Source organism: Trichechus manatus, unplaced genomic scaffold, assembly GCF_000243295.1.
Source record: "Trichechus manatus latirostris isolate Lorelei unplaced genomic scaffold, TriManLat1.0 scaffold00106, whole genome shotgun sequence".
Lineage (NCBI taxonomy): Eukaryota > Metazoa > Chordata > Mammalia > Sirenia > Trichechidae > Trichechus > Trichechus manatus.
Window position 1 is genome coordinate 2,716,899 of NW_004444042.1, and position 13,861 is coordinate 2,730,759.

A 13,861-nucleotide genomic window follows, 5' to 3' on the forward strand; every position below is an offset into this window, starting at 1 on the left:
GGTCACCCGGCCTTTCTCTGCTGTCACCTTTTTTGACCACAGACTTACGAAGAGCACTTGTTGCACACAGTCAGGGGTGCTCCTAGCAGTGAGAATGTGGGCAGTGAAGCTGGAAAGCAGTTGCTAAAAATGCCTGCAATGATGAAGTGTCTTCTGAAGAGCAAAGATGCAGTAAACTCAGATGGTTTTCTAAATTCCCATTGCAGATGGTTTTGTCTGAGCCATTTGTTAAGCTCCTGTGGCCTGAATCTGTGGACAGTATGCCCTTCCCTGGGTAGGGTAGCCCATAGCTAGCAAACACAGTAGCTGCTGGGAGTTCACCTGGCGCAAACGTATTGTCCCTGTTCCTGCAGCGTCTTGAACGTGGGTGGGTGGGGAGAGGTGTCCATTGGAGGCTGGAAGGTCCAGGGCAGGCCCTGGCGAGCCAGGGAGAAGTTGGATAACTGGAACATTCCAAGGACACTGGCTCCAAGGGCAGCAACAGACCTGCCAACCCCTCACACCAGCTCTGGGTAGGGACTGCGTCCACTGCTGTCCTATTTCCCTCAGCTCTGAGGCTCAGTGTGACCACACACTCCCTCTACTCCCTCGCAGAACTGCTGCCATGAAAATCCCAGCTGTGGTGCCGACATTATGCTTTATTTACTTGAGCTGCTTTAGGTAATCGGCCTAATCCCCTAATATGCAGGATTACCGATACCTGGGAGAGTGCCCATGGCTCCACATGGCCAGGCCACCCGCCCAGGATGTGGAAGAGGCTGGGGGAGTTCCTCTTGGGCTGTAGGCAGGGGTGAGAGGTGGCTGGGGGACCCTTCGCCACCATTCAGGCTGATGAGAACCTGAGGACAAGGAGAACTGCCTGCGTGGAGGTACTGAAGCCCCAGGTGCTTGTAGGGTGTTGAAGTTCACGTATTTCCAGGTCTGAGGCCAAACTGTGCTAGAGAGTGTCATAGTCACTGAAGGCTAAATGGACCTATGGATGTTAGTGGATTTCAGACTTTTTCCCCTAGAAAGCCCCTTCACTCAAAGTCTAGCACAGAACTTTAATAGGTGGAAGTGCTCAGTGTAAGAGATGCTTTGATTTTGGGGGGCCCCCTCCTCTGCCTTCACTTGGTAACCTGCAGAGTGCTTCACAGGACTTGGGGCTCTAAGGAACAGAAAACTAAGGGTTTAATCTCTACTCGCGTCAATTCCCAGGTGGGGGCTCTGTTCAGAGGGGTTCAGGGATTGTCTGTTCCTGACCAGAGCCAGGACTGGAGGACGGGCGTCCTGACTCCCAGTCTGGAACCCCTCACCCTGCCATCAGCTCTGTATCTGGAGAGAGAGAGATTCCTTCTGCTTTGTGCTGGCTGAGGGCAGCTGCATACAGGGCTGCTGGCTTAGGTTTTTGTTGTTGTTGTGCTTTAGGTGAAAGTTTACAGAGCAAATTAATTTCTCATTCAGTGATTTATTCATAAATTGTTTTGTGACATTGGTTGCAAAAGCATGATGTGTCAACATGCTTCTCTTCTCCACGTTCCCCGTTTCCATTCGTCCAGTTTTTCTGTCCCTTTCTGCCTTCTCGTCTTTGCTTTTGGGCAGGTTTTGCCCATTTAGTCTCATACACGTGATTGAACTCCTGAAGCGCATACCTCACGTGTGTTATTATTTTGTAGACCTGTCTAATCTTTGGCCAAAAGTGAACTTAAGGAGTGACTTTGGTTCTGAGTTTAAAGACGTCTGGGGGCCATGTTCTCAGGGTTCCTCCAGTCTCTGTCAGACCAGTAAGTCTGGTCTTTTTTTGTGAGTTTGAATTTTGTTCTGTAATTTTCTCCCTCTCTGTCTGGGACCCTCTGTTGTGATCCTTGTCAGAGTGGTTGGTGGTGGTAGCCAGGCTCTTCTGGGCTCAGGCTGGTGGTGACCGTCGTTCATGTGGTTCATTAGTCCTTTGGACTAATATTTCCTTTGTGTCTTTGGTTTTCTTCATTCTCCTTTGCTCCTTTTGGGATGGAACCAGTAGATGTATCATAGATGGCCGCTTGCAGGCTTTTAAGACCCCAGATGCTACTCACCGAAGTCGAATGTAGAAGATTTTCTTTATAAACTATGTTATGGCAATTGACCTAGATGTCCCCTGAGACCCTGGTCCCCTGCCTTCAGCCCAGTCACTCGGTCCCTCAGGGGGTTTGGATGTGTCTGTGAAGCTTCTGTGACTTTGCTTTGGTCTAGTTGTGCTGACTTCCCCCATACTGTATGCTGTCTTTCCTTTCACCAAAGTTACCGTTTATCTACTGTCTAGTTAGTGATTTCCCCTCTGCTGGGTTAGTTTTGACAGGTGAAAGAAGGCTGGGGAAGGCAGTGGAGCTGTGGGGCAGGGGTGGAGAGGGGTGGGGGTTCCAGGATGATGGAATGAATAACTCAGAGTAGAGGCTGCCAATGCAGGCTCAAGGGAGACAACTTTCTGATGTAGACCAGGAAAATGTGAAGACAAAGGAGGACTCTGAGACCAGAGGGAAGGACAGATGGACATTTCCAGTCCTCTGGGAGTTGAGCATTGTGGGAAATACCCCTTGGTAGCAAAGCACTGGGCAGAAGGCCCAGTTATGACACTTTCAGGATGGGAGGTACTCCCTGGCCTGCTGCTTGGGTCCTGGAGGGATTTGTTGTTGTTAGCTGCTGCTAAGTTGGCCCCCGACTCACGGCAACCCCACGGACAACAGAATGCAATGCTGCCTCGTCTTGCACCATCCCCATGTGATCTGTAGATTTTTGATTGGCTGATTTTTAGAAGTAGATCACCAGGCCTTTCCTCCTAATCTGTCTTAGTCTGGAAACTCCACCAAAATCTGTTCAGTATCACAGCAACACACAAGCCTCCGATGACAGACAGATTGTGGCGTGCATGAGGTGCATTGGCCGGGAATCAAACCCAGGTCTCCAGCACAACGGGCAAGAATTCTACCCCTAACCCACCATTCCCTCCCACCCCAGAGGGATTAGGGGAGGCTTCTCCCCACCAGCCTGGCCTCTCCTGTTCCCTCTCAGACCCCCGCCCCCACCCCAGGCGCCTCAGGTTGTAGGACTCAGACCCTGACATGGCCTTGACGGCCGCCTCCAGTAGTGGCAGAGTGCTGGGACCACTGGGCAGAGCAGGCCAGATGCGGAGGGCTGATAAGGGCAGAGGCTGCAGCTTCTCCTCCAGTGGCATCTGCATAGAGGGCCTCGGTTCTTAGCAGGAGGCCTCACAGCCTGTCAGCCTGGCCACGTATATTTCTGATTCCATGCTCCACTTCCTGAAGGATGATTTAATCGCCCTCTCAAGACACAGGGACCTTGGAGAAAGGTCTCTGTGGTACACACAGTACCCAGAAGTGGGGTGAGCTGAGTGCTGGTAATGATAGTGAACCTTTCACAGGCACTTTACAACAACCTCTAATCCTTCCCTGTGTGTTATGCCATTTGCTCCTCACGCTGTCCCTGGGAAGACGTCAGGATAGGGACCCATCCCTCTTCGGCATCAGACAGCTAGGTTGAAATTCTGACTGTGTCTTCCTGGGCCAGCTACTTCACCCCTCATCTGTCACATGAGTGCATTAACGCCTGCCTCACGGAGTTGCTGTGATGATGCTCAAAAATGGTAGCAACAACTACTGCTATTGTTATTATTCTGGATGTTGTGCATGTCAAGAATTGACTTTCCATTTGCTGCAGCCTCCCTCCCTCCTGCCCTTCCTTCCTAGCTTCCACCAGTATGTATCGAGTGCTTACCATGAGCTCACACTGTTTCAGTGTTTCAAAGCTGACAATACAACAGTGGAAAACAGACAAAATTCTTTCCCTTGGGGAACTTGCAATAAAAAACTACGTAAGTAACCTATGTGGACTATCAGTTGGTGGTGTAAGGGCTCTGAGGAAGAATACAGCGTGGATAGGATGTGGTTGGGATGGGATGAGGTCTAATTTTCAGTAGTGTGGCCAGGGAAGGCCTCACTGGACAGGTGAGGATCTGAACAAAGAGCCGAATGAGGTAGGGGGCAGTCTTGTAGATGTCTGGGGGAGAGAGAACAGCCAGTGCAGACAGCCCTGAGGTGGGAGTGGGTCTGGAAAGTTCTGGCAACACCCGAAAGCCAGTGCAGCTGGAGTGGAGTGGGGGGCAGGACCGTAGGGTGGCGGGCGGGGGTGGGACAGGTTGGGCGGAACCCACAGTGTGAAGACTTGGCTTGTCCTCTGAGTGAGACAGGGAACCACAGGAGGGTATTGGGCACAGCAGTGGCACGGTCTGCTTTCCAGTATTTTGAAGAGTATTTTTCCTTCCAGAGGGCCATTGTATAAACCACTTCCCAGGCCTAGTGTGAGGAGCCAGTGACCAAGGAAACTGAGGGTCGTTAACCTGGAGATAGATGTGGAACGTTGGGGAGGGGAGGCTTAGCTGCTGCTCAGTCTGCTGGGAGGTTGGAGAGAGGACACTGGTGTCCCCATTGCTGCTGGCCCCAGCAGGCTCCCTCAGCCCTGATGCAGTCACCTTGCTGGTGTGGTGCCCGTGGTGACCTTGGCTTCTGGTTCACCTGTCTGTGGGGTGTGCCTGTGGCGACGAGCCCAATCAGGTGAGAGCAAGTGTGGTGACAGCTCATGGGGAGGGGTGCCCTGCGCGGCAGGCCACCTGGCACGACTTGGCAGTCCTCATGTCCCGTTTGGGGTGTGGGGAGGTAACCTGGCTTGCCCTGCAGGGTGCACCTGGGTGAGGTCTGAGCGTTCAGCCACGTGCCTCTGTGAGGGCTCTGGCTTTGGGGTCTAGGGCTCCTTTCTCTGGGGCAGTATCGCCTCCCTCTCAGAACCTAAGGACAATAACACCACCCTCGCCTTCCCTTCATAAAAAAGTTGGTGCTTGTAGGAAGTGCCGTGCTCTAGGGCTCTTGCAAGAATCAAGTGAGGTAGAGTAGGCAAGATGCATCCCTCTTTACAGAGACACAGAGGTGTTGGGAAATGAATTGACTGATGTGAGGTCACCCAGGAAAGCTAGACTCGGACTTGGTAGTCTTGCCTCTCAGAGCTCTTCCTACCACACCACAGACCAGAAATTACTGGGTCCAATTCCAGAAGGATCAGAGATAGAAACAGCCTAGACTGGAAGGCCTGAGGCTGTGGGGTCTGGGGATTAGGACAAGCTTCTTTCCAGCACGGGGCCAAGGCAGCTCTCTCTTTGGGGAAGGCCAGGGCTCTCTGATGACAAGAAGGGTTGCTCCTGGCCCAACAAAGGAATATGGGTCACGTGGCACCATCCTCCCAGTGACCGCCACATCTGAACTGTGTATCAGGCCCAGGCAGAGGTTCCTGCCAGTCCTGTAACACCCTGGGTTGGCCTGGGACAGCAGAGGGAACTTCTTGGGACTGACTGATGAACTTGGGCTGGATTTGGAGGAATTATCAGGTTGAGGAAGCAACAAGAGATAAGAGAAATAGATCCAAATGGGGATCATGTCTGGGCTCGGTGGGTGCCTGGCTGGGCGGGGCAGCACTGGGCACATTGCTTTCCCACCAGGCCCTCGGTTTGCTCATGCGTGAAGTGATGGGGGTGAGGAGGGGCTTCGGAATCTTAAGGGATTACTGGTGTCAGGTCCCAGGCTTTGACCCTGTGATTCAGGGCAAGTGCCCAAACGGCCAGCAGATGGGTGGCCTTTTAACTTGTGTGCTAAGGGACTGTTCGTGTCAGGCCCTCAGCCACAGGTGACGTAGGAGAGATGAAGCCTTCTGTGGTCCAGTCAACAAGAAGTGACTGCAGGGAATACTGCTAAAAGGAATGGGGAGAAGGCAAAAGGGGTGAGGTCATGGGCCTGTGCCCAGCCCCATGAAAGGCTGCCCCGCATAAGCTGGAGTCCCCCAACCTCCTGCATGTGCATCCTCACCCTGCAGCACCCCCACCTCTGGCCTGGGCCCTTAGATTAGATGTTGCCCTGTGTGATCCTGGGGGAGAAGGGCAGGGTGGAGGGCAGAGGTTAAACTGACCTTGAAAGCAAGGCCAAGCCCCTTTCTTAGGGAGCCACAGGGTTTTTACATTCCAGAACAGTCGTCCCCCACTTCCCACCCCACTCTCATTTTTGTTCTGCTCCTCACTCCTCCATATTCCTCTCTCCCACCGAAGGCATCTTTTCTCCATTTCAGAAGCTCTGGTAGCCTGTACTTCTGGCCTGGGGTAGCAGTCAGCAGGATTTCTCTCCCTGACTCACACACATGCTCAGCACAGAGCCATTTCCTGGAGGACGTGTCGGGATCAGGGCCAGGCTCTCCTGGCACCAGGGGACGCCTGTCTGGCCTGCCTGCATGGTTGCTGGGTCCTTCTCTGAGATGGGAGGTGGCAGGGCCCTTTCAGGCAGCTGCAGAGTTTTACATTTGGGGGTGGATGGCCTTCCGCTTTGCCATGCTCCATGAAGCACCATCCCCCTTTGAGGCTGTGTCCTGTGGGGCATAGCAGAAAGAACAGTGTGCTGGGGTTCAAGGTCAGCCTCTATCTTGTCCTTAGTCTCCTTATCTCAGAAATAGATTGATCTAATGGGCTCAGAATCAGAAGGGACCTAAGAGGTCATTTGGCCCAGTGCCCCACCCTGTGTTGGAATCCCTGCCCTAGCTGTCCTGAGAGGTGGCCACTCAGCCCCTGCTGAAACCCTCCAGAGGTTGGGACATCTTACTTGCCAGGGGCCCATTGCCTAGTCGGAGAGTGACAGCCCTTAGAACATATGCTCATTTAGCCTTCATTTTGCCTGTACCTATTGAGGCTTTGCTCTGGGCCAGTGTCCCTCCTGGGCCACCAGCCGATGACGTGTGCAACTGTAACAGAGCACCCTTGGAGGCAACCAGTGCTCATCAGTGGAGGCTATGTAAATAGCGGCTGTAATTACCACATGCCAAGCACCGTGCTGAGTGCGGTACATCACTTATCTCAACCTTTGCCACCACCTTAACGGGTAGGCATGCTTATCCCCATTCTACACGCAGGAGGCTGGTGGCGTTAACATGCCCACGGTCACCAGCTTGTAAGTGGTGGAGCTGCCCTAAACCCATGTGGACTCTCTGACTCCAGCCTGAGCTCTCAGGCTCTGTGCCTCCCTCTGAGAGGTGTCAGCCCTCAGTTGCCCTATCTGTAAGATGGGGATAATTCCACTGCCTGCTGGGTTTAGTATAAGGTTTATGCAAGATAATGCAGAGACAGCACTTAGTTCTGGTTTGATAAAGGGTGGCCGTAACTATTATAATGGGCTCCGCCCCTTACCCCTCTCTCCTCCTGTGTGCCCCTAGCAAGGCCACTTAACCCTTCTGGGCCTCTGCTTCCTTTTCTCTGGAACCTGAGACTGTGATACCTGCGCCAGCCTGAGACATGCTTTGGCCAGACAGAGAATCAGTAATGTGGCCGGCCTCAGGCTGCATGGAGCTCCCCCACCCCCTCTCCTGCTTCCCACGCGTGGTAATTAAGCTCACAGCATCCAGTGTAAACAAATAATAACAAGGGCATTATCTCCCTTTAGTCTGTGTTTTTCTTGCCTATCCTAAAGTAATTAAAATAATGAATGCCTTGTAAAACAATAGGTAAGAGGGCTGGCAAGATAGCATTAGCTGCCATATACCTCTTGTGCTGTGAATTATTGATGCGTTAAAACAGCTGGGACTGGAGCGGACTCCCTGCCTCCCCGCCTTTCTGAGCTGATTTCCCTCCTCCCTCCAGGTCCACCAAGTGGTGTGGAGCCTGGGCCTCCAGGGTTGGGGAGCGGAGAGCTTAGCCCTCCACGCCCCCTGGGAGTGGCCCTGGGCCAGTTCAGAGGCATCTCTGGGAGGCATTGCTTGAACAGAAACACAAGAGCCTTTGATGGGTGGCCTTTTCCCTGTCCCCATCTCAGCTGTCCTCCCTGCTGTTCTCCAGTTCTGAAGGAAGCACGTAGTTCTGCCCCTGGATGAAGGAAGAGGCCAGGAAGGGCTGGCAGTTAAGATCCATGGCTGGTTTCAGATCAGGGCAGAGATCAGCAAGCCATACCAGGATGGTGAGGAGCAGTTGTTCTCAAAGTGGGGTCACCAGACCACCACCACCAGCAGCAGTAGCATCACCTGGGAACTTGTTAGAAATGCAGGTTCTCGGGCCCCAACCCCGACTTACTGAATCAGAAACTGGGGGTGGGGCCCAGCCATCTGTGTTTTAACAAGCCCTCCAGGTGTTTCTGATGCACACAAGCGTTTGAGAAGCTCCAATTTACAGTGCCAGGGTGGCACGAGGAGAAGTGTGAAAGCGTATTATGCGGGTGACAGTGTGTGGGGCAGGCAGTATTGTCCCCATCCTGCAGGTGGGGCAGGTGGTCCCCCAGATTGCAAATTCCCTGGGAGGTAGCAGACCTGGATTTTGATCCTGGATCTACACCTTTGGTTTCTGAGGCTGCTCCTGGATCAGGGCTCCTGCTTCCTCCTGGACAACCACCTGTGCGGAGTCTCCATGTGGCCGAGATTGAGGGACCGGAACAAGTCCTAATGGGCCACTGAGCCTGAGCCTGGCCTAGGAGGCCTGGGGAGCGGTTACTGCAGATATAGGAGGCATCCCTCAGGTATGCCCACGTGCAGCCTCCCCCTCCCAGGTCACCTTTTGGGCTGTTCTAGCTCCGTGGGACTTAACACACATGGAAATAAAACATTAGCATCCGGCTCTTAGCTTCCCCTGAGGCAGGGGAGACCAGAGGGAGAGAGTCAGGAGTCGGAAGCAGCTTCCTGCCAGCGGTGACCAAGTCCCTAGCAGGATGACTCATTCCGTGGGCCCCCACCGCCTGTGTCCCATTTTTGCCTTTGCCTTTGCTTCTGCCTGCCCGCCATCACCCCAAGTCACCATGATCCCTGGTGTTGGTTTGCTTTGGAAATTAATTCTAGAGTTTTAAATGATGAACGTAATTTGCTGGCATCTTTTTTTTTTTTTCATATTTTATTGTACTTCAGGTGAAGGCTTACAGGACAAATAGTTTCTCATGAAACAGTAGTACACATGTAGTTTTATGACATTGGTTAACAACCCCACAACATATTAACCCTCTAACTTCTCAACCTTTTTTTTTTTTTGGTGAAGATATACATAGCCAAAGATACACCGTTTCAAAAATTTCTACATGCACAGTTCAGTGACATTGACTACGCTCTTCCAGTTGTGCTGTTATTCTCACTTAAAATGAAGACTTACAGAACAAAATAGTTTCTCATTTAACAGTTACTACAAATGTTGCTGGCATCTTTTTAAACATCTGCATCTGCTATAATAACCTCAGTGGGTGTTTGAATAGGGGGCCCAGTGACATTTAAATTTAAAAAAAATAACAAATCATATGTTTAGTATAAGTAGGTCCTGCGTAATATGGCAGTTCAGATCCACCCAGCAGCTACGTGGGAGAAAGACCTGGCGATCTGCCCCCCTAAAGATTACAAGGTAGAAAATCCTATGGGGCAGTTCTGCTCTGGCACATGGGCTCGCTATAAGTCAAAAAGCGACTCGATGGCACTTAACAACAACAACATGGAATATTTGAGACCTGGTTATACGAAAAAAATTATTTGTTGTTGATTTGAAATTCAGATTTAACAAGGCAACTCTCTAAGTCTAGGCCCTGTAGCCAGTGAGGGGTTGATACTCATAACATTTTTCTTTCTTTATTTCATTCATTTATATTTATCGAGCCAATTCTATGCTAGGCACTCTTTGAGGCACTGGGGATACAGCAGTGAACAAGACAGACAGAAATCTCTGTCGCCATAGAGCTTGCTCTAGTCTAGTGGAGGGAGGCAGGCAGTAAGTGAAATTAGTGAACTGTAGAGTACAGTAAAGGTTTTAAATGCTATGGAGAAAATAAAGGAGGAAAGGTGATGCTGTTGGAGGGCAGGGTTGCAGTTTTAAAAGGGTAGTTAGGAAGGGTTTCATGGAGAAGATGATATTTGAGCTAAGGCTTGAAGGAGGTGAGGGAGCAAGCTGTGACCCTCCACGAGAGAAGAATGTTCTGGACAGAAGGCAAAGACATATAATTTAGGGCCTGTATGGGGCTTTGTTATCTGATGAGGTCAGCTTTGTTTCCTTAGCACATTTTAAGCAATTAAGGAGGCATTTCTTGTGTTCTGTAACTGAAAAGTTCTGGTGTAGATTTCAGGCACAGCTGGGTCCAGGTGTTCAAATGGTGACACCAGTACTTTCCTCAACGGGGCTTCATTCTCAGCGTCGGTTTGCCTTTCCCAGCCTTCCTAGCAAAAGCCCCAGGCTCGAGTCCCCTAGGGCTGGCGTGGGTCATGTGACCACTCTTGGCCCAATTGTTGCCAAGAGTTTAATGGCCTGATTGGCCAGTCCCCAGTCCTGGCTGGAGCTATGGTGGCCATAAGTGCTTTTTGACCCACATAGACTGAGATAGGAGTTTCCTCAAAGGAAACCTAGGGTGCAGTCATGAGAAGGGTCATGAGCCTGGGCAGGCAAAGGCACGGCATGCCCACTACACCTCTCTCCTAGCTGCTCTGGGTCTGGCCTGGCTGCTTTCTCTCTGGGACTTTGGGATTATATTCTTTAAAAAGGGATAAGAGTAATCTCATCCTTCTTTCTCTCACAAAAATATTGAAAGAGGATAAATAAAATATTCTTTTAAAACAGAAAAGCTTTTTAAAAACTAAAACAATAAAGCCATACTCTTCCATCCTCCCAGACATGATATGGTCTACTATTCAGAGCACATTTCTACATAGCTTTGGACACACCCTCTACCTATACAGATATCATGGCACTCCCATGGGCGTGTACACACTTTCTCACTTACACGTGTGTCAGGGGCGTCTCTGCATCTGTACACGGGTAGCACATGCTCCGGGGTGTCCAAACTGCGTGTGGATCATTGTGCATGCCCCCTCTTCTTGTGTAAAATGCAAGGTGCTTGCTGGCCCTCGTGTACTCGTTTGCACACACCCAACCCTTTGCTCTGCGTTGACACCCATGTGCTTGCTGGCCACACGTTAGGGCCACTGGACAGACATAGTGATTCTGGAGTCACTATGGGCTGGGGATCCTGTTGGGCTTTGATTCTTTAGGGGTATGTTATGTTTTTAAAATCGAGTTTGTCCATGTGTCTTAACCTTTGTTCTCTCTGTTGCCAGGAGACCCAGAAGATTAACAATGGCTCAAGCCAGGCCGATGGCACTCTTAAGCCCGTGGATGAAAAAGAAGAGGCAGTGGCGGCCGAGGTCGGCTGGATGACCTCTGTGAAGGACTGGGCGGGGGTGATGATATCAGCCCAGACGCTGACTGGCAGAGTCCTGGTGAGTCCCCAGTGCCCTGCTCTCACGATGAGGGCTTGGTGTCTGTTCTCTGATGGCTCTGTTTATAGAGATGTGATGTCTTTGATGGGCCTTCTCTGTGCTGTCTCCGGGACTCGGGCTGTTGGGGATGAGGGACAGCGAGTGTTTCTGTGCCGTCACTGGGGAGAGGCTGTGTTCTCAGTGCATGTCTAAGCTGGTGCTTCATGTGGCCTTGTGGTTGTGGAGGGATTGGCAGAAAGAGTGGGCCAGCCATGGGCAGAGAGGGTCTGGTGGGGAGGACGTGGATCACTTCCTCTACCTGGAGAACAGGTGTGCACATGCTGCGCCATCATGGAGGTGAGAAGGGGGGCAAGGAAACGTGCCCACACATCTGCAGGGGACCCATAAATGCCAGACATCATCCAGGAACTTCTGAGAGCTCATGTGTGTGTGTGTGCATGCATGCACGTGTGCGTGTGTGGGGTGTGTGTGTGTGTGTGTGGGGTGTGTGTGTGTGTGTGTGTGTGTGTGTGTGTCTGTTTGGTGCCTTATGGGAATGTTCTGTTGTCCTATGGCCACCAGGCAGAGAGCCCCTCTTGGGCAGTTTCCTATGTGAGCTGGGTCCTGCTTACAGTGGATTCTTCAGTTATCCTGATGGGGAAGCTCATGGGCAGCCTACTTGAGGCTGCCTGACCCATGTTTAGAGTGTTGCTCATGCATCCTTATACCTGACTAGTTGTCTCTGAGGCCTGTCTGCAGCCAGAGCTCATCCTGCCCCTTCTCTGCATTTCTTGTCTTCTCTGGGACCTTCTTGGTGTCATTGGCTGGCCTTGTAAGCCCTGGTTTTTGCAAGCGTTGTGGGTGGGACAAGCCAACAGTGACCAACCATCTCAGTTTCCCTGGCACTGAGGGGTTCCTGGGGCATGGGACTATCAGCGTTAAAATTGGGGAATCTTGGGCAAATGGAGATGAGTTGGTCACCCTAACCAGGCCCGTGGTCCTGCAATAGGTGGATTCTTTTCCCAGGAGTCACCTTGCCAACCGACTTTCTTGGATCTGCTCTGGGTCAGGAGTTTCCCTGAGAACGATATTGCATTGTGGGTGATTTCTTATTGTTTTCTGGTGATTCTGGAAGCTGTTTTGCGTGGGCTGTCCTTCCTGGGCCTGAAGCTGGGGCTCTGTCAGGAGTCACTTGTCTCATAGACAGAAGGACCAGGGATATCCTGACGGCTATGTGGACCAAAGACCAGGCAGGGACACAGGACAGTATGTGTCCTCACCTACGATATTTGTGGCAAAAATGCAGTGAGGAGGTGAATGTAGATGTCAGGAGGTATGAAAATTTCATTCATTGGAACCCTTCTTGGGGAGAACTTTGTTACATTTGGGACAAATTTCTCACAAACTGATTGAGGAAAGGAGTAAGACAGTGAATGCCAAACTTGATCACTAAAGGTGGTGGCCAGCCAGCCTTCACGGAGGATAGATAAACGAATAATTTCTGTTATAAGGATCAGCACAAAGCTGGTTCCTATGAGGTGGAGGTTAAAGATGTCCCAAATGTCCAACTTTTCCAAGCTGCTGTACCACTCCATCATCTTTAACATCAACTACTCCCTCTCCCCTCGGCACTCTCCCTCCCATCTCTGGGTTCCCTTGTTTGCTGCAACATCTCACAGAACTCACGAACCTATAGAGGAAATGGCTCACACAGTTGTGGAGGCTGGCAAGTCCCAAATTCTTGGGTTAGGCATAGGCTTCTCCTGATTCATGTGGCTGCAGGGACTGACGAACCCAAACCAGCAGTTGAGATCTCAGGCTGCTGGCTCATAAGGCTGTGGAAACTGGCGAATCAGGTCACACAATAGGCCACTGGCCCAAGGGGCTGTGGAGGGTGGTGAATCTCAGAATCGGCAGTTCAGACAGCAGGCCTCTGGGGAGGTCAACTGATTATGAACTGGACTCGAGATCCAGATGCAGAGAGAGAGAGAGCCTCGCCAGGACACACACATGTATCTTAGATGCAGGCCACACCCCGGGGGGGGCATAACTTTAGTAAGGGTGGGGCTTGAGTCATGCCCTCTTCAAGGCTGTGACCCAAGACACACTGTAAACCAATCCTTACTCATCAACATGTAGGGGTCAGGATCCACAACGCATAAAACAGAGGACAACCACACAGTACCGGGAACCATGGCCCAGCCAAGTCGACACATAACCCCAACCCTCACAGGTTCTGTACACCTTATTTGCATAGTGCCACTCAGTCATTGTGTGTGAGTCTCAAAGACCATGGCTAGAAGGGCCACGTTAAGTAATCCATTGCACCGCACCGGGCTTCTGTTCACTGAGCAACTCATTTGCTGAGTCTCCTGACTAGCAGGAATATGAAGCTGGGATGATGTAAATGGCTGGTGATAGAAAGGGGAGAAATTTAAAAGTTGGGATTTTGGAGGAGGAGAGAGAAAATGGTGAGAAGACAGAGAAGGGGAATACCCAGGTCGGGCTGGCCCAGGAGAGACTTGGCAGCCCTGAAGTGTCTGATGAGGGCGTGTTGACTTGCTGTGGAACCTCCCTCATTCGTACCCCCTTTGACTCTCTA

At 51.4% G+C, this 13,861-nt stretch overlaps 1 protein-coding gene across 29 annotated transcripts in view; it reads left to right on the forward strand.

Annotated features, from left to right (window-relative positions):
• KCNMA1 (potassium calcium-activated channel subfamily M alpha 1) overlaps positions 1-13,861 on the forward strand; it is a 915,613-nt gene that overhangs the window by 246,842 nt on the left and 654,910 nt on the right. For 27 of the 29 annotated variants that reach the window (XM_023737654.1, XM_023737655.1, XM_004383187.1 and 24 more), the window contains exon 2: positions 11,119-11,280. The exons of the other annotated variants lie outside the window; for them this stretch is intronic. In XM_023737654.1, the coding sequence (XP_023593422.1) occupies positions 11,119-11,280 (162 nt within the window). The remainder of the gene's footprint in view (positions 1-11,118; positions 11,281-13,861) is intronic. 29 annotated transcript variants of the gene reach the window in all.